We start from the raw sequence: 26,357 nt of genomic DNA, 5'->3' as shown, positions 1-26,357 counted from the left end.
GGATTCTCCTCCCCATGCCACAGAGGGTATGGGAGGGGAGTGATCAGATGGCTGCATGGTATTTAGCTGCTGGCTGACAGCACTTGTTAATCCAAACTTCTCTCCAGAAAGATGCAATGATATAGAAACCCTTTTTGCAGACTGATCCATGAATCAATGTTGAGCCATTGTCAATATCCCTTAGCTGTTTAACCCATCTGAGGGATTATAATCAGAGATGAGCACTTACCTTGTACTTAAAAGAGGTTTGCAGAGAGGTGCTAATTAACACAACATACAGCAAAAATGAAGGTAGGTGTTAACAGATATAAAGCTGAAATAAATGTCACAATTCCAATATTAAAACAGAAGCACTGGATGGGAAAGCAGAGATACCAAATCACTGCCATCACAAGCAACCACATAACAGATTTGGACTGTACTCAGCCCAGAATGACAAGCAGAGCATCTCCAGGCTCTCACCACACACTGCAAACCAGAACTGCTAAAGAACTCAATCACAAAAGAACAAAAGGCAAAATCCCTGGGACACAGCACAGAAAAGCCAAAGATAGCAGAGACAAGAGCAGTGTGTGAGTGGCAATCCCAGAGGGAACTGAGGGATAAATGCCCATTGAGTCTCAGGAGCATTCTGTGTCCATGTCAGAGAGAGGCACAGACACAAGGACAGTCCCTGTGACACTGCTGCTGCCTCACTCTGGGGCTGGGAGGCTCCTTCTGCTGAGCCTGGCTACAGACAGCAGAGCACAAGAAAGCTCCTTCCAACTCTCAGAGCAAATAGCAAATTTTTCATCATGAGAACTGCAGGTTGAGTTGAGAAACAATAAACAAGAGGATAATTAAGATGAACAAAATTAGAATTTTTAAAGAGAGCTCAGCCATCAAGTATATGATAAATGATGCATAACTGAAAAAAATGTTGGTGCTTCTGTCCCCATGTTTTCAAGCTCACCAGAAATAACCCTTCAAGAGAGATATTCACCCAGTAAATATCTCTGTAATTCTCCTTTCCTTTATTTGCTTATGGCTTGTTTAACGTGCCTGTGTGGAATTTTACATCCCTACCCCTTTGCAGACCTTTCCAATGAGAAACAGGTGTCTCAGGGCTGGCTGAGAACACAAGTGCACTGTGTTTATCAGCTGTGTAAACTTACATTGAAGAAGTTGGTCTTGTTCCTCTCACAGAAGAGGCCCTGTGCAGGCATGTGCTTCAGCTGCTGCCAGGGCACCCCGCTGCCCAGCAGCACGTCCCGCGCCCACTGCAGGTTCTGTGGACAACAACAGCCAGGTCAGATGGAGGCAGGGCATGCAAAAGCCACCACAGGTAAAACTATAAAATAAAGTACAGTTTTATTTATTAACCCCTGTGTTGTTTTGATTTTTTAAGATTTTCTAAGCTTTCTGATGTTTATATTCTTGTGATGAACTTTCTCACACATTTTCTGTAAATAACTCATTGTTTTGCATTCTTTTATGGAGGAGGAGAAATTTGATGGACTGTTTGTTTGCCCAGTGTCATTGGAGAGGCAGCACTGTCACCCTCCAATCACTTGTCACTTTTGGAAATCTATAAAAGTTAGAGTCAGAAAATAAACTTCCACTTTGTTACCTTGAAAGCAGCAGTGTGTGTACATCATGTTATTTCGTGTCCTACAGTGACACCCCTGCAGTGTCTTTGCTGGTTTTTGTCATACTTGCTGTTCCCTTCTCCCCACACACTCTCTGGAAGCACTCCCAGCTCTTCCCTTGGGCCAACCACCTGCAGGGAATCACCTGCCAGAGCTGAGGCCTCCACCCTCAGCCTTGTTTTACTGGGGAGGTGAATTCAGAGCTTTTGGCCCCCATGTAAGTTCACTTCACCTCCCTGGAAATTCCACAACTGTCATAAACTTGGATAATAGTGCTCAGTGAATTAACAAGAAATTATCAGTAGGGGACCAAATGACAGATGACAACCAAAAATTTATAAAGAGCACTATCCCTCTAAAATTTCAATGCATGAAGCTCTCTTTTGTAGCTGAGTACTAGGGACAGCTGTTGGCTCCAGGCAGAATGTTACCAACAGATGGGACAATTATTAATTGTGAGATTTCACTGATGGAAGCTTTGCTTTACTTCATTTTTTATTTCAGGGTTCAAAAGTGGCCTTTGAGTTGCATTTGACCAGCTTTTGTACAGAAAGCTTCACAAGAGAGGACATGAAAGAAAGAGGAAGATGTTTGGTTCATAGAGACAAATAAGAATGTTGCACTCTGGCTTGTGTTCTGTGGTCTGGAAACACACTTCTGTGAGTTACAAATGTGATTAAATCATGTCCATCCAAGAAGCATATTCCAGCTGTAATATCCTTTCTTTTGTGTACAGGTTTGGGTGTTGGGTGGGGGGGTTATTAGAAAAGTTCTTCTCCTGTGTTCCAGAGTATTTTTATTTATAAGACCCTGGTGAAACAGTAAGAGCTCTGCTCAATCATCAGTGCCTTTGTGCTAATGACAGTAATCATGCAGAAATCTCCAATGCCTCACCAGAACTGCAGCATCCCCTTTAGCAAAATGCTGATTATGGATTCATGTGCAGGAGAGCTGAACACTGGCAATAATAACCAGATATTTATGGGTGTCAAAAATCCCTCATTCCAAGAGCTCACAGAGGTACTTACACAGGGCATTCATTATTATAGTGCAGCATAATCAATGGGATTTGGACAGCCTTGTTTTGGTATGGAACAAAGACATATTCACTCATAAACATCTCAAGGTACTTTCTGGCTGGTCATGGATATCAGTAAATTTAATTATTATCATTGAGTGTCAAATTTAATTAAGAGTGAAGAAAGCAGAAGGTGTAAACTCAGCTGCATACTTTCTTCTACAGAACTTCTTTTGTAATATGTATTTCTGTAATCCTGTTAACCTAATCCTGAAAAATGCTTGGAAATACATACAGAAGAAAATACAACACAAGAGAAGCTACAAAAATCTGGTCTTCCATGAAAGCCATCTTGTTTTGAATAAAATCAGAATCTAACAAAAATAAGCCTATTGGATCATCCAAGATCCAGGCAGAGAAAATGCTTTATTTTGTGCTAATCACAGTCATCAGAAATGTATGTTAATTCCAAGTGTGAAAATGAAGCAAGGCTTGCTTAATGTGTGGTAATCTGAATCTTAGAGTTAAAACTATCACATAAAAATTCAAGGGAAACAAAATCCTTAAGAAAGTTACCAAATCTAAAATCCCACCTCAAGAAATGTTAGCTGTGGATGTATTCTGAAATGGAAACAAGGAGAAGGTTAAGAGATCATTAATTGTATCATGAATTGTAGCATCATGCTCTGGTGCTGGGATGTGCTGTGCACATCACACTGACCATCCACAGGCATGTGTTTGGTCCACATAATTCACAGGCTTTTATTGAACAAGATGATGGCAGCAACCCAGCTAGGAGGAGAAAAGATCATTCAGACAAATGGGGCAGTTACACGGTAACTTCACACAATCAAAGCTAATAGGAATAAAAGACATAGTTACAGATTTTCCACTACCCTTCTCCTTAAATCAGCATGATCACTTATTCCCAGTAAATATGCCTGAGCAGGTCTCAACTCATTAGATTTCACAGAGTCTGCTCTGCTTGGTTTTCAGCTGATGAAGTTATTAGGAGTGGGTGAAGGGATCCAGGACACAGCAAAAAGGATTTATTCTTCTTGGCACACTGCTTGCCAGCCTCAAATGCTGGATTTGGCTGTCTGACTCAGGGCAATTATGAAATACTCTTTCCAGTTCAGCTGTTGCCTCCCACATCTTTATCACCCCAAGATTCAAAGACAAGATGACTGACAGGGTACAGTAACTTGCAAAAAAGCTGAAGTAGAAAAGGAAAATCTCTTAGGGTCAAACCAAGTGGAACTGAGTCACCTGGGATGGACACCCCTTAACTCAATGGTGTCAGAAACACCTTTACCTAAACTGGAAACTCCACAAAGTGAACAAAACACTCCACTATACTTTAATCCTTCCCTCTGATTTCATTTACAGTCCAGTAGAAGGCTTTGTCTCAAAAACCTCCTCCTCCTCCATCAAATGAAAGCAAAATAAAAAGACTACTGATTTGAAGGGTGCCCTTTTAAATGAACTGTTATTATCAAACTGTTTCTACTTGAAGTGGTTGCATCTATTATGCTTCCAGATTATGTCTGTCTCTAAGTACATATTAAGCCTACAAACACATAATCTTGTAATTTTTACATGCATGCATTATGTCTGCTTTGACCAACCTGTCACATCACTGACCTCACGTCACACCCAACATTTATTTCTCCATTTAGGGCTCTGCTAATAACAGACATTACAGAACATTTCAACTTAAAAACTCACACAGTCTTTGTGAGCAGATTCTTCCAGGATTTACAGAGCACTTTTTATTTTGAGATTTAAAAAAAGCATGGAAGTAAATATTTTTCTTTCCTGACAATCTGCTGGTTACAGATTATCAGACCAGTTCCAAATACTGATCCATAAGGTGAATACATTTCACAAAGTTCCACTGACAAACAGTGTCTTGCCAAGTCCTAACTCTTCCTTCCAAACTGTGCCAACATTCATTTTTGGAGGCAAAAGTCACAAAGGATGAAGACTTTACTTCAAGACAATATTATTAGGAAACTGAAACTACTGCCCAAACTGGCAATGAAGCAACTTCTGAAAATTCATTCCTATTTCCCTGCACATTTACTCCAACTAAAGACAGCTATGTATAAATTTATTCTGATAACAGACTAAAACAAAGAAAAATAGACTCCAAATATTAAGCTGGATTTTGCAGGGGGAAAAAAGCCCCAACAGAACATGTAGCCAAACAAAATGTTCATAGAGTTTGAAAAGATGTTTAAAAAACCACTCAACTATCTTCACTAATCTCACAACAGCAAAACCAGGAAAGCTGTGAAATGGGAGAAAACAGATTGCATATGGAAAACTTGTTTTTCTGAGCACTATGGAGACCTGCCAATCCTCTCCTCTTCCCAGCCAACCACGAATTTTGGCCATCAGTGTAAATTCTTCATGCAAATTCCTGGCGTTGGAACATAAATGCTGAATTTTCCAAGATGGTTATAAACATTTAAAAATTAATCTCAGTTTTCTAAAATTTACCACTCTGCCTCCCAACAACACAACCTGATGTAATTTATCTCATTTTTTAAATCAGGCTTATCATGAGTGAATGTAAGCATAATTCTCACTGCAGTTACAGCTGACAATGATCCACTTTGTGCTTTAATTTTCTGCAGGAGTGTAACTTCAACTAAAGACCCAGTAATGTGCCATTAAAGCACAGACATTGGACATGGCTCTACAAAAGAACCTGAATGAGTCACTGAAGAAAGAACATGTAAAACCCAGGTGAAAATAAGTAGTGCACATATAGCAATAAGAAGATTTTTTGGGGTTTTGCCACGTCAAGTGTTCATTATGCATTCTGCAGAAGTAATAGAAAGGACAGTAACACCCAAAAATGCTCCTTGAAGGCAGCCTGGTAACTTCTAGGCTCAAACAGGCAGGATTCAGTTTTTCTGAGTTCCAAGAGGAAACAGATTTAGACAACAATGTATATTTCACATGGAAATCCATCACTGAGTTGATATTTATATAAGGAGGGAAATATAAAAAGCAAAAGAGAAAGCTTCAGCAGGGAAAAATAAAGGAAGAAAATATTTTGCAAGTAGTTCCTCAGGCAAGGCCATGCTATTTGAACCAATAAATTGAAAACAGGCAGCTTTTTTTGTTGAATGTTGATACAAAATCATGTCAGCAACAGTAATGACAGATTGCAGGAATCTATGGCTCCTATTCATGATTAGCTCCATGGAAAAATTAACAACTGTTACATACAAACAGCGTAAGAATGTTTTCAAAACAAGCTCTCTATAAAAAAGGGTGATATTTTTCTGGATAATCACTCTACAGAGAAATGGAATATTCATCACCTTCCAGCAGGTTGGCCAGCCTTGCTGTGCTCACTCTGCAGTGACCCTGGGGATGTTTGCTGCTCCAGGCCAGGGGTACAGTTTGTTTCCCCTCCCTGCTGCTCACATAAGCTTCAGGACTGGTGGGGAAGAAAACTCAGGAAGCCATGCAAAGCAGTATATGATCTAATACAAGACTTCCAAATAGAAAATCTGTGAATTCAGACCTTGATTATGACAAACAGTAAAATGCCTCTGATAATTTCAATGTGCTGCTCCTACACATTTTACCAACAAAGACTCAGGATACCCAGAAAGTTTATGTGTCACATGATGTTTACACAATATTGATTAATTTTTTGCTTCCAAGTCACTTTTCAGTCTCCACTTATTCAGTAAAATAAGTAATTGCTGTCATTTTCATGAGAACATCTTAATTTATGTGACATATCTAAAATGTAATTCTCTGCTGAATGACAGAAAATTACTTAGTTCAGTAATAAAAAAAGAAATTTTCTCCTTAACTGACCTCACACACAAGTCAGACAATCTAGGAGCTGAAGACTTCCCCAAGTGTAGCTTCATTCCAAACTGCACTGAACAAGCTGTGTTTTAGCACAGAGACTTCTGCAGCAGTGCCAGTGGCAGCACAGTTGGTTTGCTGGGGTGTTGTTGGACAATACTCTTTTCCTGACCCAGAGATGGGGCAACTCAGAGGTGTTTTAAAAACTTTTATTCCATTTTCAGTCTCATGTGAAGGGTGAGACAATACAGATGTTATAATTCACACCATCACCATCAGAAGCTGTTTTCTAATGATGATACACTCTAAGTGTTTCTTGGCCTGTCAGCTTTAGCCACTCCATGCTGTAGATACCTTAAAGCCAAGCATCTAAAATTACCTCTCATGGGTCCCCTACAATGTATCTTTCATAGTTTTATTTCTCCAAAGTATCCAGTATTATTTGTGAGGCCATCACTTGAAACCTTTTTCTAGCTCCATTTCTCTCTCAACAAGAGCTGAGATAGAAACCTGACAGAGCTGATAGTCTGTCCAATCCCATGGCATTCCCAACTCAGCATTTCTTGTCTGTCCCATCCCATTGCATTCCCAACTCAGCATTTCTTGTCTGTCCCATCCCATGGCATTGCCCACTCAGCATTTCTTGTCTGTCCCATCCCATGGCATTCCCAACTCAGCATTTCTTATCTCGAAGTGTGCATACAGATACACACTGAGAACTCCCTCCAGATCCAACCCCCCCTGGGGCTCAGAGCTCACCTTGTGTGTTTTGCTGTAGGTGTAGAGGTAGGCCAGCCTGTAGAGGCTCTTGTAGTGCTGGGGGAAGCGGCTGAGGCACAGGCAGAAGGAGGAGATGCACTGCTCCGTCAGGAACTTGCGCTGCTCCTCCAGGTCTGCGGGCAGGCCCTGGGGAAACTCACTGGCATCCTCTCCACAAGGCTCAGCCTTCTTCTTGCAGTCCCACTGGGAGCCTGGGGGCATGGCAGCTCTGAGGGCACTGCCAGAAGCACACTGAGGATCCACCAGCAGTTTCTGGGCAGTAGGCTCAGTAGGATCGTAAGATACTGAGATCTCCAGCAGCTCCTCTGACTTTCCTGCAGCTGGAACAGTAAGAGGAAAGTGACAGTGAAATTGCCATTTCCAAATGGCACATGACATATAGAAAATGACAAAAATTCTGTATGACAAAAGGCAATCCTTTTCTTCATTAAAGCATAGACAGAAATATTGAAAAAAATTTATGACTATTTGTGATGTTCATTGAACAAATGATCTGCAACTCATTGACAGAGCCACACAGTGGTGTCTCCACTGTCTTCATCTGGGTTTTCTCCTGGCGTCTCCATTGTCTTCATCTGGGTTTTCTCCTGGCATCTCCATTGTCTTCATCTGGGTTTTCTCCTGGCATCTCCATTGTCTTCATCTGGGTTTTCTCCTGGCATCTCCATTGTCTTCATCTGGGTTTTCTCCTGGCATCTCCATTGTCTTCATCTGGGTTTTCTCCTGCTATCTCCATTGTCTTCATTTGGGTTTTACCCTGAACAATAGTATGAATTCAGCATGCCTTACACAATTCAGCATGCCTTACACATGCTATCTCCATTGTCTTCATCTGGGTTTCCCCCTGGTACCTCCATTGTCTTCATCTGGGTTTTACCCTGAACAATAGCATGAATTCAGCATGCCTTACACAATGCAGGGTTTTACATACTCTTGGAAGATTGAGGAGGAGGCGGGGGGAAAGCCAAAATAAAAGAGTAAATTCAGGAACATTTTATTGCAAAGAAAAGAAGAAAGGAAAGAAAAGAAAATTAATGCCACCCTCCCAAGTGAAATGTATTATTCTTAATAGTCTGCCTAGAACACAATCCTAGAACACAAAATGGACTCAGACAGAAGGATCAGCAGCAGCTCACCTGGTCTTCTGCATAATGTAGGACCCACAGTTCCATGTAAATATTTTTGTGATTAACTTGGCAACTTATAATTCAATTGACCCATCTTTTGTTGAAGGATACCAAAGCTTACTTCAGAAATCATCTTGTTACAGTGACAGCTTCCACATTTCCTGTTAGCTAAGCACAGCTGCTGGAAACACACATGCTACATGCAGATTAATTTCTTTAACTTTGATCTTTAGTCATGGAAGTTTATCATGTCTTTGTCTTTGCTAGGATAAAGAGCCTCTTACATTAGATCTTATCTCCCAGCAGAGAGTAGAGATATACTAAAATGTACTTTATCCTCAAATATAAAGCTGCTCCATAACTTTTTCTCTCATAAGGTTGAATTTTTGAGTCAAAGATGTTTCATAGAACACACATTTTTCAAAATGTGCTTGCCTGATGTCTATATCCAAAATAATTTTACTGTAAAGGTAGCTTTATGGGAAACAACATCTGTTCTAATAAACACCAGTAATTTAAGAATGCATTTGATGGTTTTTCTGGCAGACAAATGATGACAATAACACAGCTCACTGCAAGCCTGAAGAAAAGACATGATTTTAGTCTAGTAGCCAAAAGACTACTAGATTTAGTGATGATGGAAGTAGTATTTCACAAAACTAGGAACTGGCATCTATTTCAGCATGTTAATGCAAGCACCACCACAGGCAAAACTGAAGTTAAATATTTTCAAAAATAAGAAACCAAGGTAATCCAAGTCTGCAAACAAAGAGATAACTGCTTGGCACTTGATCCTAGTGAGATCAGGGAAGTGATTCAGGACTCTCCATAGCATGATCTCTGGATCTCTGGAACTGGGAAAATGTGAGCTGGCAAAGAAGACTTAACATCCCACAAAAAGCCACAGCCTGGAAAGGTGGACAAAATTTACACATTTGTTTTGTTTGTCTTTCCCTGTTGAAGTCCAGCCTCTTTATCTACTGCCACATCCAACTGTACAAACATCAGACAAAGGGAAATTTCAGCTAATGGATTTTGAAGCCATTTTTCCAGTGGAATACAGAACACTTAGTACCATTATATATGGAAAAATCTGGTAAAGAGCAATTCTAGTTCTCCACTGGAATGAAGTATACAATGGAATAAAGCATCTAAATTCTACTACTTAAGCTCTTCTCTGTACTGAACATTAAGCTGCTACTGGGACAGAACAAAAAGGGCATCTATTCCTGGGAAAAGTAAAAAAGTCTTGTTTGAGACTATATTCAAATAACTACTCTTTAAATTATTTAAAAATATGAAACACTGAAGAAAAAGCAAATAATAACCTAAAAGAAGGCAAGCCAGTCAAAGGGCCAGCAGACAGCAGTTTAGTTTTTCTTTGCAAGATTTAACAGATAGAACAAATTGGGCTGGTGGCCACATAAGTGAGGCACAGTTCCAAATTTCAGCTACACACATAGAGGCAGCAATGATACCTAGTTAAAATCCTCAGGCACAGTGCAGCATATTTCAGTGCATCTGCAAGCCAGGAGAAACATTTCCATGAGATTATTGCAGCTGACATGATCTATTAAATCAGGCATACCCTTCTCCTCTGCAGCTCCCAGGGTCTCTTTGCTGAGCAGCAGTGTATCAGCACAGGTAGCAGAAATTCTCTTCTCTGTGTAAGTCTTCTTCAGGCTGTCTTGAGAGCTGGCAGGCTCATTGAACATATCCTGTGTGGAACTGGAGTCAGACAGCACTGCTCCAGTGCTATCCTGACTCCTCTCTGCAAAAGAGATAAAGAAGGAATGCACCACTTCATACTCCTCAAGCTGTTCCTTGTCTCTTGGTAACAGCAACACAAAACTCTGCAAAGTCTTACAGCTGCCACACAGGATCCCTAAGCACCACCAAGAAAAGGTATTTCATTCTCACCACATTTCTTCCTAGAATACAATCCTGGAATTTGATTCAAAAGCAATAAAGCTCAACTTTCAGGAGCAGTTAGACTGGGGACAATATTTCATGGCCCTGTAAAACCTCCCAGGTTTACTGAACCCTTTGCTTTGAAAAGCACCCAGAATAATTTTGAACGTGACACAAGTAAAGCTCAATTGACAAGAGAAAAAAACCATGAAGAACAATACTGGTAAAATTTTACAATGCTGGTAAAAATTACTCATGAAGGAAAGAAAAATCAGTAAAATCAGAGGGCAAAGACTCACAGGAGTGATCTCTGATGCCAACTATCCTGCAGGTGTAAGATGCTATTCAACAAACTCTGAAAGGTGATTTGATATGGCAAATTAACAACACATCAAAGAACTTGGCCTAACACAGACAGGGAAACTGGACTTCAAGGCAGCCACAGAAGAAAAGGAGAAGTGACTTTACCTTGACAGAGTGGAGCAGTGGCTGCTGGCTCCAGCACAGTCACAACTAAGCTGTTAATCTGCACAGGAACAGGCATTGTGACTTTATCAGGGGGGATAACACACACCTCAGAACAGGCAAGTGAAAACCTCCCACTCATGTCTGAAACCTGCCAGATATAACCCAAGTTCTTCTCATCAAGGGTTATCAGAGGCAGCCCTGCATGACTAAACACACAGCTGAGTCTCTCTGACAGGAAGAGGCCTGCACATTCCCACTGAGATGGGAAACTGGCATTTTTCCATATTGTGCCAACATAATTCAGTGTTCAATATAAAATTCCAATACAGGCAATTCCCTTTAAATCTGGAGCCCACAAGAATTCTTTCCAATCTCTTCTTAAGATACTGATACTTGATTCTGGGATCTAGTGAAAGGTGCAGGGCTGTGGGACTAGATGATCTTTAAAGGTCCAACCCAAACCATTTATGATTCTATACAGAAATGGCATAACTAGAAGGGGGTTACATCCATTGTCTAGGCAGTTCCACTGCATTCTGATTCATTAATTTTATTGATAAGATCAAGAAAGAAAATTAACAAAGCAAAAGCCCTTGCTTTGAGATGAGCAGATAATTTAATTAAATTTCTTCTGTTCCATCTGAATTGCACTTGTTCAGGAGAGAGCTAAGGGCCTCCTATGAATTAATTTTATCAAGATAAATCTCTCTGCAAATCTTCAGCTTGCAGATCAGGTTCTGCTTATTAGGATTCCAATGAATTTAAACCAAATTTGATGCATTCTGTAGGTTTTTCACTACCACACAAAGAAAACCTTCCCTTTCAGGGAGCAGATCTTAATAAAACTCTGTCTTGGAAAAGAATGGGGGAACAGTATTTGCTTCCTAATTGGAAGCTATATAAGCTGGTTAATGATGACAAGTTTTACACAGAAAGAATATAATTACAAAGAATGGGAAGAGAAGGATTCTGAAGAGAGGTCAGTCAAGCTTTAAATGACTCATTTATAAAGCTTTAATAACTTTCTGTGGTACAAATCAATACTATTGAACTCCCAGTTGACATCAGGAAAATCATTTACACTAGCTCCCTTGGTATTTTTTTAAAGAAGTTTCTGTATCTGTGACAAAGAGGCTGAATTACTCATCTAGGGGAAAAAAAAAAATTGCAAATTTCCAGATGTTGCCACGAGCCTGCAGGTCAGTTCTGATGTGTGGGTTTTGACAGATGAAGCATTAGAATGTAAATCAAGAAATGCCAGAGCAATGTGCCTGGGTGAGACCAGATCACTGGGAAATAACAATAGTTTTTCATCATGCAAAGATAGACAATGATTCAACACATTAAATTTCAAATGTATGCATGAGCTTTTCCTTATGGGAACAAATGTAAACACCTCCTTACAATTAGCTAGCTAATTTAATTTGAAATTTCTGCTTAAATGAGTGTGGGTCTAGGTAGGGATGTTTATTCTCCTTTTCTTTCAATACATAAACCCTATTTAAAAAATGATATTAACATTGGGCTCCTTAATCACTGGAAACCAGAGGAAGATGACTATTGAGACAACTTTCTATTTTATTAGATATTCCTTGAATGCAGCAGATACTTCAAACTAAGTGAGCCAGATGGAAAACCCTGGAGTATTCCAGAAATTAGTAGCAGCCCCTAATTATTAGTATTAATTTCTCAGAAATCCCAAAGGATGGGTAAAGTCCCAGGGAATGTAACACAAAGTGTAGTAGTTATCTTTCCAAAGGATGAAAGGTCAAAGCTGTGAGCCAGCCTGCCTTCATCTTCCACCAAATTATTTCAGCATAAATAAATAAATAAATAAATAAATAAATAAATAAATAAATAAATAAATAAATAAATCTTTCTCTAAGCACCTGAAAGGCAACAGGATCAGGAGTAGAAAATGTGTGAAATGTGTGAGTGGATCCCAGCACACACACTCACATGTGAATTTGTGATAAATTTGGGTCTCAAACCAGAACTGCCCTAAATGTCAGGCTACTCTAAACACACCTCAGCAAAGCAGCACTCCTGAATGTGTAATCAGGAACTTCACAGAAAAAATATCTGAGAGTCTTCCTGTTCTACTGAGCACTGATGAAAATTAAACTTAATTACGGTGTCTGTATTTGGGACCCACATTTTAAAAAAGACACCGAAATAGGGAAAAATTAATTCAGAGGAGAGGATAAAAATGAGAGATTAATGAGATGACATATGAAAATTACCAGGAGAATTGGACTTATCTTAAAAAAGATGAGGGAGAATTTCCAAATACATATGATTAACCAAAATAAAAATACAATAATTGCTGTTCATATTCATTAGGTACAGTGCAAAAAGCAATAGGTTTTAATTGCAGCAAGAAAATTGACTTTTTTTTGCCCTCATCTCTATCTTAACTGCTACATACAGTTAAAAAATAGCACAGTGAACCAACCTACAGAGTCACTGTGGGCTTTCAAAGCCAGGCAGACAAACAGCCATCATTTGTTAGGTTACCCAAGATATTCCTTAATATAATAAAAAGCTCTGACAATATCTAAACACTGCAGTACGCAGTGCAGAACTTCTGGCAACTGCACCAATTCCCATCCTAACTCTGATTTTCTAAAAAGAAAAAAAAAAAATGGCATATTTTGTATACATGGAAGTACTATTCTTTTCTAGCCTAGCTGCCAAATACAGCTTTTAAAAATTAAAATAAAATAAAATTAAAATTAAAATAAAAATGCTTGATGGATACACAGCAGATATTTCACATTTGCTGTGCTATGAAGCTGTTCCTTTCTCTGGGAAGAGCTGAGTGCAGTTGAGAGAGTCATTAGTGCTACTTAACCTGTGTGCCAAGGACTGCAGTGTGTGAGGCAGAGAACGAATTCCAAATTCCCAACTGCTCTCAACACCTGCCCTTCTGAATGACACAAATCCATGGAGAACATCAGTGCTTTTTAATAATTCCTGCCTTAATTAGAGACAATTTAATGCAACCCAGTGTGATTTAAGAGTTTAAAAATGTATTTTTAATATATTTTTATATTTCAATTTAAAAATATTTTATATTTTTATATTTTTACCTATTTTCTTAGTTTCCTCACCCAGCAATAGCAATAAGGCAAGCTTTTCCAAAAAGCTGGGGTGGTCCCTTGTTCTAAGAGATTGGTAAATCAAGGGCTAAATTCTTTTGAGGTCTCTCCCCTGTAAAGTTTCCTATTACTTCAAAAGCAAAGATAAAAATACAGCTGGGTATTAATGTCCCAAAATTATTATCTGCAGCAGAAATGAAGAGCCTAGGGAGAAAGTTCTACTAAATTGTGCATAAGTAACTGCAACTATATTCCTAGGAAAAATATGATCTGATAGTAGATGTTTCTCCTTGGTATTATTATATTTTGTTTCATTACTTCATTGCATCATTCCTAAGTTTTAGGAAGATTTCAAACAACCTGATGAGCTGAAATCTCAATTTGATGTAAAGTTAAATATTTCATGTTTATCTCTAAAAATTTCAGAAAATGGCACTTGAAAGCAAGTTTTTTTTACCTCATTTCTCATAATGTCCTCAACTTGTGACATTTCATTTCACATCTATGTCAGATTACATCCCCTACTCTGTCAAAAGATGAAAAAGAGCAGCTTTGGATAGGAGATTTAAAAAGGTCAAAAGGAGAATCTTGTTAACTTTCAAAGACATTAGTAAAAAAATCCTAATTATTATCAGAAAGATGTCATTGGGAAGAAAGAACTTGTATATTCATCTGTACTGCCAAGACCTTTTTTGCATCACACTGAGGTCCTGTCAGTCACATGGATGATGAAATCACTGTCACTGCTGAACCACATCTGTCACACATGTTAGAAAAAATATCTTAAGTCTGTTTGCCTTAATTCCATGCTTAAGAGCATTTTAACATTAATCTTATCCTGAATGAAGTAGGTTTACTGGCTTGCCTTCAAAAACCCCTGTTCCCACTGTTGCTCCACAAGGACTGTCACTGTCACTGTCCCTGCTCCAGCCCAGCACCAGCACAGAGTTGGGGCCAACTCTGTAGAGCATAAATGTCCTTAAAATGGTTTCATTTGAAAATGCAGCAGGAAACAGGGCTCAGAACTGCAGCAGGGACTGCCCTGTGGCAGCAGCCTCCCAGAGGAGCCCTGGGCACCATCCATGAGCCTTGGCACCCAAACTGAGCCCCCTCAGCACTGGGACAGGGACAGAGATGTGTCACAGTGTGTGACCCAGCACTGGGACAGGGACAAGGACAAGGAGAGAGATGTGTCACAGCTGAGTGACCAAACTGAGCCCCCTCAGCACTGGGACAGGGACAAGGAGACAGATGTGTCTCTGTTGAGTGACCCAACTGAGTCCCCTCAGCACTGGGACAAGGACAAGGACAGTGTAAGAAGGTGTCTGAATCATGATAAACAATCAGTTACAAGTCAAAAAGTCAGAAATGAGTGGCCCAGAAAGCTTTTCTACAGAGCTCTATACATATGCTAACTCAATTTGCAGAAAAGAAACATCCTGCTGCATAGTTTAGAGCTTATGAATAAGCAACTATATATAACTGAAAAAAAATTCTTGTCTCATGCAACAAAGGTGGGCTGTTCACAGGCTGTGAAGGTACAAACTCTCTTTGCCCTGCCTGGCATCATCTCTCCCCTCTCCACTTGAACATATGAGCATTTTTCTTCACTGGTGTGCAGTCAGAAACATGATGTATCACAGAATTCTCATTCTGCAAACAGACTCCACCCAGAACAGAAGACAACATTTAGCTCTGCATCAAAAGGCACTTGCACATTATTAAAAAACAAAAGAATTGCAAAGATTTGCATGGGAGTAGGTTAATTTGAGGACAGCAATTTAAAGGGAGTTCTCTTTTAACATGAGTCAAAGATGAGAGTCTATGTTTTGTCTGGCTGTACCAAACACAGAATGTGTTTCCATAACTTACAGTCCTATATTGCAGTTCTGTCTTCAAGAGCAGAGCACCAGAGTATCTCACCCATGTCCCATCTATTTGGACAAATGCTCTTTACATAATCTCACACTGCATCTCAGTGTGACACTTGTACTAATCAGAGAGAGGTTCAAGTGGGCAAAGGTAAAAATGGAGCACACTGCAATAAACTGGGTGTGATTCAGTGATTCATTATTCATGGAGTCCAGTGTGCAGTCCCCACGGACACCCAGCACCACGTGCCAGAGCAGCACATGCACTGCAGACCCAAATACTGCATTTCCAACTGCTGAAGAGAGAGAATTTTAAGGGCAAGATGTTAATGTTCCAAAATGCAAAGCGGACGCTCTTTTTACGCACAGAAACATCCACTCCATCCCAGAAGCTGATTTAGCTTAGCATGAGTGACAACCTGGTGCAAGAAGTTGCTCAGAGATCACCTTTGTCTCATCAGGATGTTGAGAACCCCCATTTACAAAAACTGTGCATCTTCATCACATTTGCAGAATTACAGACCGACAAGCTATGGGGTGAGACTTCTCCCACAGCACGAAGCAAGGAGCCTTCCCTGGGAGTTTATCATGCAGGTTCTGCCAATTATTAAAAGCAAGCCGTGACAGGTAAAAGCAGGAAGAGAATGCCTGGGGAACAGAGATTTGTGTAAAGGTTAGAGGCAGCACGGGCAATATTGGTTGCAAAAGCAATCAGGCAAAGACAAACACAAAAAAGGACAATTAAATCTAACTACACACGACATACTACATGACATGGATGGAGACTCAAACAATACAACATTTTCACACTGCAATAGCCACGGATACATCATCTGCATACCACCACAGGAACATGGAACTGAGTATCAACACAACAAAGGCATATTACAATAAAAAAGACCTCCTAAACAATCTCCCAGTTTGCTTTTTGGGAAACAAATAGCTTATTCACATTTTTTAAATTTTACTGCTTTTCCTTCTCTATTGCTTTTACTGCAATTGGTTTTTACTGACTACACACATCCAGCCTGTATAGAGGAGGAGAGAGAGCATATCTGTTTTGCTATGTAATCTTTTAGTTGTATAAACACAGTAACAGCACAGGTAATGAAAGTGTGAGTGCCTGGCAATTTCCTGGGTTTTCCTGTTTCCTATTTTGCTCTTAGAACATAAGAGTCTGAACCTATGCTTCAGACTTCAAATGCAAGTTTTCACTTTGGAGAGTTATAAAATAGCAATAGGAAGGGGTGATGACAGGAAAGACAGGATTAACAGAAGGAAAGAAAAGATGTTGCCAAATGGAAGGACAAGAAAAGAGAAAGGAAGCTGCCCATTTTACACACATGACAGCAGCAAGTCAGCCAGCAAGTAACAGCTGCCACTCAGCAATACTTTTGTCTCCTTGAAGGAGATATGTGCTAGCAGCTGCCATGAGGAAAAAGAAGTTTAGTTACTTTACAAGCTGTATTTACTGGTTCCTTTCTCCTGTTTTCATTAAATACATGGCTTAAAACTAGTATCACCAGCACTGACTGGATCTGAAGCCTTTCAATGCTCTCAACTTTAACACTGATTGCTATCCCAGTCATCATCTTCCACCAGCAAAACATCCTAGAGGGCTACAGAACTATAATGACATTTAAATAGAATGTATTCAAAGTGAGTCTGCCCTCACAGCTTCACCTGTTTACAGAGAAATGTTTGAAGATCAGAACCCCAGGATTTTCAAGAAAAGATGTTTGGCTGTACAGCAGTTCTCTCTAGCTTGTAATGAGATAATTCACTGCTCTAGAAGGCACCAAACTAACAACCCCACCAAAACACAAACCCACAAAACCCATAAAATTAATAGAATAAGTAGAGTTCAGAAGGAGCTGCAAGTATTCATCTAGTCCATTCCTTTTTCATCAGGATAAATTATATCTCCATCATGCCTGGCAGACAGCTCTGCATTGCCACTTTTTAATGACTTCCAGGACTAAAATATTGCAGTGTTATACAAAACCAGAATTTCCTAAGACTACTCTGACACAGTTCTCTAATGTTCAGGATGAAAATGCAATTTAAGTGCAATATCATCTGTTCTGTCTTCCATGAACACAGATATCCTGGGGATTTGCCTCTAACTCTTTGTACAGCTTCCAACACTATCTAGGTTACTCTGCTGTCATGTCTCCCCTGAGTCCTCTCCTCTGCAGACAAACCATCCCAGTTCCTTCTCTCTTTCCTCACAGGTCATGTTTTCTCAAAGCACAGAACACAGAAATGGTCAAAAAAAGGTCTCTGAGGTGAGTAATGATCTCAAATAGCATCCTGTTTGTGGTAATAAAAGAAAATTGTGTAAAACTGTAAAAAATACCCTTATTTTACTTATGCAATTTATGATCAACAATATCAATGCAAGAGTAAATAAGAGTATTGTCAAGCCTCAAAAAGAATAAATACCTAGGCTGAATTTTGGTCAATTTATTTGTTCCTGAACAACAATATAGACTGCCTCATTTCTGTCAGAATGGTTAAAAAATAATCTAAAGAGTAGTCAAATGATGAGTATTTTCTTGCTATTTTTAGGAATGGTACAATGGAAATGCTGGCGCCAGCTTTCTTCAGTGATGTGATTATGTGTAAGATGTCAAGAGCATTTTACTTCAAAAGTCTGTATTTTAATACAAGTAAAATGCAAATGCATGCAAAAGAGCACAGTATATGTAATAATATAAAAGTGGAAGACTTCTGAGCCTGTTAGCTCAGCCTGTTAGCTCTTCCATCTGTAACAGCCCCAAGGCAAATATTTCAGTTTCCTGGGGTTCTTCAATATGCTGTATCCAGGGTTTAGTTGTGCCAGCAGCTCACAAAACATTCGGAATGCTGCAGTACTCTGCAATTCTCCTTGTCACGGTTACACACAGCCTTCCTGAAGATCACCCAAACTCTGCCTCTTCCAGCAGCTGACATTTGGAATTGCTTTGACAGCACAAAGCTCAGTCCCAGCTAGGCTCAGCTTGCAGATCCAGGCACTGCTCCCCCAGCCCTGGCAGAGGCAGATGTTGCTGCACTGGCACCTTCAGGCTTGGCTCAGCAGCCGCCCGCGCTCCCAGCGGGCCGAGGCTGCCGCAGCCAGAACGTCTCACTGCAGAGGAGGCACCAAGCACACACTCTGGGGATTTAGCTAGCTTATGGCTCTCCTGGGAGCCTGAGACACTCTTCAGGACCAAACTGATGTAGTCCTAGGCAGAAATGCTCCCCACAGGGAATATTACTTAAGAAATATTTAAATATTTGCTCCCTTCTATGCCGTTGTGTCAAAAGACATCAAAAAGCCAATAAAGGAGCCTGATCACTACATAACCCACTGACACCTCCACACTACAAATGATCTCAAAACAGTCTAATGAATTGCTCCCAAGTGAAATGCAAGCAGGAACAAAACAAACATTTCTCTGTTCGATATAATGAGAGAAATAAAAGAGCTTCTGTCGGTTGCACCAAGATTTGTTGAGGAAAAGAAATAAATTCACCCTGAAAAAATTTCAGGCATAGGAACATTCGTTCCAAAACTGTGTCAACAAAGTTATTTACAATTTCCATTCTTCAGAAAATGACAATAGGAAGCAGCCCACCCTCCAGAAATAAATTCATATCAAGCAGAGCATTTCTGTGGGGCCTGGCACATTCTACCAACACCAAGCTAAACACTGTAGTTATTTCACTCCTTGAGTGCTGATACTCATAGATCCAGATGGGTAAACAAATGGCTGGAAGAGTAGAATCAGAATCAAATTCCTGGCCAAATAATAAACTCAGGTTACTTAAATTGGAACTTAATTTCTATTATATATGCAATTGCAAAATCTTCATTAACACTATGACACCAGCCCCCCTTCTTACATTTATAAGCCAATTATTTATTCTATCACTTTATATTCTACAAAGATGAGCTGCTAACCCGTCATTGTAAATGATAAAGAAAAATTAAAAGATGAAATCTACTGGACTGTCATGCAAATCACTTCGTGCTGAATCACAATATATTCAAAATAGTTGCCACCTGCCTCCTTCAAGAAATTGTAATACAGGCTTGTGTTGCCTTTTCAGCAATTTGTCTTGTTTGAAGCAGTTTGAACTTTCACCATTCATTTCACACAGGCCGAAATAGCGTCCGGTCTTCTACAGACTGAACCCACATCTTTCCTAAAGAGCTCTGAAGAAGAAAAATCACTGAAAATTCAGTGAGCTCATACTCCTCCTCCCAACACTACTGTTTTGACTAAGTGACAGGTACCAGCGGTGGCAGGTGACAACTTTGAGTTTGGTATTTAAAGCTCTGACTGTACATTGATTCTATTTAAGGCACTGAATATATCAAAAAATAAAGAGCTTCAATATTGCCCGTGATACCACAGACCCCTCACCCTCCTTGAGCAGTTGGCTGAACTGCTCAAGCCCCCCATGCAGAGCTCAGAGCACCTCCCTGCTGCAGAACTGAGAACAGGACTGTACCGTCCGGCGTTGCCTGCTGACGGGGTTTTTTACATTTGACGTAATCGTGGTCAACTGGAGTGGCTGTGTAAGGTGGGGATGTCAGACCTGGACCCGAGGAGGAGGGGAGGGAAGTCCCAGGGCCTGGCACTGTTCCAGCTGAGGAGTGAGAGTCTTCATCTATCAAGCAAGGTTTTTCTCTGGGAGGGCGACAAGAAAGGGCAAGTGTTACTGTGATATTTTATCCAAAATCCCTTCAGCAGGATTTCTTCTCCTGGGAAGCTCCAGCTTCTCCCTGTTTTGCTGCTTTGGAGTGTGATTTAGAGAATTGTTTTTACTTAATGACTAACCCTAGTCTAGCTGTGTTGGACTTTCTGGTCAGACACAGGTTTTTATTATTTATTCTTTTCTAGCTTTCTGTCTGTAACCTTTTTCTATAGTTTAGTATAGTTTTAGTATAGCATTAATAGAATAGAATAGAATAGATAATAGAATAAATAATAAAATATAGTATAGTATAATACAATATAGTATAGTATAGTACAATATAGTATAGTAGAGTATAGTATAATACAATATACTATAATAAAATAGAGTAGAGTATAATGTAATATAATATAGTAATATAAGGTAATATAATATAATACAATATACTATAATGAAATATAGTAGAGTATAATATACTATAATGAAATATAGTAGAGTATAATATACTATAATAAAATAGAGTATAATGTAATATAATATAGTAATATAAGGTAATATAATATAATACAATATACTATATTGAAATATAGTAGAGTATAATATACTATAATATAGTAATATAAGGTAATATAGTATAATACAATATACTATGATATGATATATGATATATGATATATGATATATGATATATGATATATGAGATAGATATGAGATATGAGATATGAGATATGAGATGATATGAGATGATATGAGATGATATGAGATGATATGAGATGATATGAGATGATATGAGATGATATGATATGATATGATATGATATGATATGATATGATATGATATGATATGATATGATATGATATGATATGATATAATATAATATAATATAATATAATATAATATAATATAATATAATATAATATAATATAATATAATATAATATAATATAATATAATATAATATAATATAATATAATATAATATAATATAATATAATATAATATAATCAGCCTTCTGAGAACTTAAGAGTCAGTTCTCATCTCTCACTTCATCCTGGGGATCACAACACCATGTTTATATACATGTTCTTACAGCACTTCCAACACAGCAATCAAATCTCACTGACAAATTCTAAATAAAGGATTTTTAGTACAAGTTATTTTCCTCCCTGTAGTGGTGTTGGTTTGTTAATTTAAGATTTTTTTAATTAATGTATTGATGAGTGTGGTGGGTTTTAGTGTTGGTGAATCACTTATGTATTTATTTCTTGTTCTGAGGTAGGAAGACAGGATTAGGAGAAAGGTAAAGTAGGTTAAAAACTTTAAAACCTAAAAGTAGGTTTAAAACTTCAAAATGGTATAAACAAAATTTTATTAACAGTAATTAAAAGAAAAAAGTAGTAAGAATTAAAATAAATTTTTTAAATCCATTTCTTAATAACTTCTTTTTCTTATTGACAATGTAAAGAAATAAAATTGAAAATTTTTAGCTAGTTTATTACTTTTTAAATACCTTTTTTTAGTTTATTTAGGGAGAGAAGAAGTTTTTTTGTTAATGCTATGGAGATTTTGTTTAAAAGAGGAAAAAATAGTTTTTTGTGGTTCTCAATTTTTATGATTAACAGCTGCATGGGGAAATTTGTAACTATGAAGTTTCTCCACCATGACACTCCCTTATCACTGGTCAACAGCAAACTCTTTATTTTGTAGGTGTTAATGAGAAAAATTGCAAGGACTAAAATCTCTCATCCTACAAGTGGCCATAATTTGAACTTGCATTTTTTAACTGTTGATTTTAAAAATCAAATTTATGAATAAATAAAAACAGTGGCTTCCGAATGGATCACATGATCAGAATTGTTCTGTTTTCTTCACTTCCCATTTCCTCTGTGCCACTTATTGAGATCTCAGAGTAGCATTTAATCTTATTCATGGTACCTGAAAACTGCTAATGTAAGTTTCATTCACTTTGTTTATATTTTATTCAGCTTCATTTTAATAGTTTATTGTACAGTAGTTTATCAGCATTCATTCAGAGGATACTGCTGGAAACTAGCACTCACTTTTCTGCAACTTTTGGGGTGTTCTTCTCCTCACCCCTGGCAAAGGGTCCCTCAGAAGCTTCTTTCATGAAACTAACAAGTACCTCTGCATCTACTCCAGAGTCTGGTTTCCCCACAAGTTTCAAAATAGAAGCATGAAGTCGAAAATATACCTAAAAAACACCAAAGTCCATTTGGTCAGTAAAGAATCTGGAGCTCTGTAATCTTACAAATAGTCTTTTCTCTATAGAAGCTGCAGGAGTTAGTTAAAACAGCTGTCACCTAAACTTACCTGAATTGAACTTGCCCTGCCTTTGAAAGTTACTCCTAAATTACAAAATCTGAACACTGTGCAAATATTATAACCATAATCTATGGAACACAACAACGAGAGCAGAACTGGCCTTGTTGAGAGCAAGTGACCACTGGGGATGTTCTAGAACTTTTACCAGACAACACAGTGCAAGCAAAGGTCCCACCTCATGCATGAACCTTCCATAGGTATGAGATGCCTGTAAATCCTATCAATGTTTGGCTTTTATAAAAACCAATCAACTGTGTGCAGCCAAATTCAGAAGTGGAATTGCTACCCACCTGCCCAAACTGCCTTTGAAATGAAACCAGCCTGAATAACAGGCTCCATTTCAGCCTGCAAGTGTGTCCTGCAAACATTCCTCAATACAGAGCACCATCTACATGTGTAGAGAACATGATATAGGGGTCTCCTCAAGCCAGGTCTTATGAGCTCTTGGAGATCTATATCACACCCAAGATAGCTCAGCTACCTCAGATGGCATAAAATCAGCAGGATGGCTTCTGTGGTAGTGTTGGAAACAGAAAAGTTTTAATAAAAGGAAAAATAACAGAGAAAAACGTGAGCCAGAGGCAAGAGGCTCTTGCTCCTGGTAAAACACCCCACAAAAGTGATTATTTCCTTTGTTCTTTTTCTAGTGAATTGCTTAGGCTGGACTTTTTGGCTCCTGTCCAATTGGCTATCCTTAAGTTTGAGGTGAAGTCCCCAAGGTCCTATGAGGTGTCATTTTACCTAATTGAGGAGAGAAACTTCTGGGCTTTTTTTCCTTTTTAAAGAGACTAAGTATAATTTTATCACTCCATCAACAGGGGGCACATTCCTACAAGAACAAAGCTTTCTGCTACACACTGAACATTCCTTCACCTCCAAGGCTTCCAGCTACACATTGAACATTCCTTCACCTCCAAGGTTTCCAGCTACACATTGAACATTCCTTCACCTCCAAGGCTTCCTGCTACACATTGAACATTCCTTTACCTCCAGGGCTTCCTGCTACACATTGAACATTCCTTCACCTCCAAGGTTTCCAGCTACACACTGAACATTCCTTCACCTCCAAGGCTTTCTGCTACACATTGAACATTCCTTCACCTCCAAGGCTTTCTGCTACACATTGAACATTCCTTCACCTCCAAGGCTTTCTGCTACACATTGAACATTCCTTCACCTCCAAGGCTTTCTGCTACACATTGAACATTCCTTCACCTCCAGGGCTTCCAGCTACACATTGAAGATTCCTTCACCTCCAAGGTTTCCAGCTACACATTGAACATTCCTTCACCTCCAAGGTTTCCAGCTACACATTGAACATTCCTTTACCTCCAGGGCTTCCATGGCCAGTTCTGGTGGGTTGTGGTAGTGAATCTTCTTTGGGTACCGAGCAGCCTCCTCGTGCAGGTAGTGCCCTGCCTGTTTGTAGTGCAGCAGGTACACCACAGGAGGCTGCTTCTGTTTCTCAGCTATCTTGCCCAGCATGTAGTGGATGAGCCACTCCTCCTCGTCGCCGTCGCCCTCGCAGCGCGCCGCGGAGGTGAAGCACAGCTTGGCTGTCTCCAGCATGCTGTCCCTGCGCTCCTCCATCTGCAAAGCACAGCACACAGATCACTGCACACCCCTGGCAAAGCCCAAAAACACCCTGCTGCCCCTGGAAAAGCATGGGAGCACGGTACAGCTGTTAAACACTTTCAACATAAATGATGTAGAAGGGATCAAATCCATCCCAAGCGGTGAAACGCACCCCAAAATGGGTTTGTGGAGAGGTTTTTGTTCACTCCAGTGACTGCTGGCACAAACAACAGTAAGACAGAAAAAATATTTATATTTATATAAATATAAATCTGAAAAATAATAACTCAATATTCATGTCTACAGAAACTCTACTGCTTTTTCACAGCTGTAATTATCTTAACTCTTCAAAGAAAAAAATTATTTGCTTTGTTCTGCAACTGGTCTGCTAAAGCCACTATGGACCATTCTCATTTGTGAAGAAAAGTATTTCATCTTGCTTGCAATGTATCTAATTTTGAGATGAATATTCTCCCCACCCCACCCCGTCAAAAAAAAATTAAAACCAGCAGCATAAATTAAAGCTAAATGCCAATAAATTCATGTAAAAAAAACTAGGTCAAAAGATGCATTAATGTAATTTTCTCTCTTTGAAAATGAAGTTTATAAATTTCATCTGTGGCTATAACCAAGAACTAAAACATAACCTTTCCTTTCCTAAACATTCTGTAAGAAGAAGAGAATAATAAGGTTTTTATGTATGAGAAACACTTTCCTGAAGAGATATATCTGCAGAAGTGAGATGAAATTGTTTCAATTCATCTTTTATTATAATAGAGCTTTTCTTACTAAATTATGCTTTTTTAATACATTCACTTGAAGAAAATGAAGACTTAAATAGTCCTAAATAAATATTCTCATTTAATCCTCAACTTCAGATGGCTGCTCTGCATTGCTCCTTTTATCTGATGCTATGAAGACATTCCAGCCCTATCCCTGGAATTCTTCAACAAATCCCTCATTACCAAGGGGCTGCAAGACCATAAGACCAAACCTCTGACAGGGCAAAGACATAAAATGTAGTAACTTCATTTTCTGAGGAGTTCATTTCGGAGCTGTTGGATGCAATAACCCTCCAGAAGAAACTCTATTGTTGACTGTCATTTCAAACATCCTCTTTAATAAACTATTTGTTCCCTTTTCATACAGGCTGACATCAGCTTTGTTCTCAGGCAAGAAAGTGCCTGTGGCAAGTGCAGTGTCAATGCAGGGCTGAGGCAGCTCAGATTGACACCACCTCCTGCAAATACTTCCCCCAGAAGCAAAGGGTGCTCCCAGCACTGACCTCTGCAGCTCAAACACTGAAAGTTTTACAAATTACAGCACAGGAGCAGCCCTTCCTTTTTTTCACTGTGCTTCCAGCTGCAGACTAGGGAACATTTGGAAGCCAGAATAGCTAAATCAGAAATGGAGTTCACTGGTCCAAAAAGACAAAACATTTTTCCAAGCAAGTCTTATCACTGTCAGAGTGTATTTAGAATTGCTCATTTTGGTTTAGCAATAAACTTCTTAATAATGTTTTTCATCTCCCTTATGCAGATAGAGATAATGAATTCATAACAATGTTTTCAATGGAAATTCTAGCAATCTTTTCACTCAGATCTTTTGTTTAGGTAAATGGCCCAAAACCACAGAAAAAGGGGAGGATTCTTTAGCTATAAGAGATGACATGTGGACACAGACACCAGAATAATTTCTGATCTCTTCACTATTTCAATATGTATGCATTTCACCTTTCCTGGAAACACTGCCTGACATTTACAGAAAGGAAAAGTAAATATAATTCCCCTTTCCAGAAGGTTACAATAATTTGGTGTCACCATCAAAAGATAATTCAGAGATTAGGCTCAAACTGATTTTACACAGGAAAAAGAAAGGAAAAAACCCACCTTCAAATGCTGCTTGACACTACCAGATTTGGAATGAATACTGGAGTTTCCAACATTACTAAATAACCATAGTCTCATATGTAGAATATAGTATGTAAGTACTCAATTTAAAAATTTACTAT

General features: G+C 38.9%; 1 protein-coding gene across 4 annotated transcripts in view; it reads right to left on the bottom strand.

Annotated features, from left to right (window-relative positions):
• The window catches only part of CABIN1 (calcineurin binding protein 1), a 112,013-nt gene that overhangs the window by 59,961 nt on the left and 25,695 nt on the right, over nt 1-26,357 (bottom strand). For all 4 annotated transcript variants that reach the window (XM_084217100.1, XM_084217103.1, XM_084217102.1 and 1 more), the window contains 6 exons: nt 24,101-24,361; nt 22,489-22,640; nt 20,245-20,423; nt 9,982-10,164; nt 7,246-7,586; nt 1,155-1,268 (listed from right to left, as the gene is read on the bottom strand). In XM_084217100.1, the coding sequence (XP_084073226.1) occupies nt 1,155-1,268; nt 7,246-7,586; nt 9,982-10,164; nt 20,245-20,423; nt 22,489-22,640; nt 24,101-24,361 (1,230 nt within the window). The remainder of the gene's footprint in view (nt 1-1,154; nt 1,269-7,245; nt 7,587-9,981; nt 10,165-20,244; nt 20,424-22,488; nt 22,641-24,100; nt 24,362-26,357) is intronic.

Source organism: Fringilla coelebs, assembly GCF_963513975.1.
Source record: "Fringilla coelebs genome assembly, chromosome: 17".
NCBI lineage: Eukaryota > Metazoa > Chordata > Aves > Passeriformes > Fringillidae > Fringilla > Fringilla coelebs.
The sequence above is the reverse complement of the archived record's forward strand: the minus strand, read 5'-3'. Positions and strand labels throughout refer to the sequence as shown.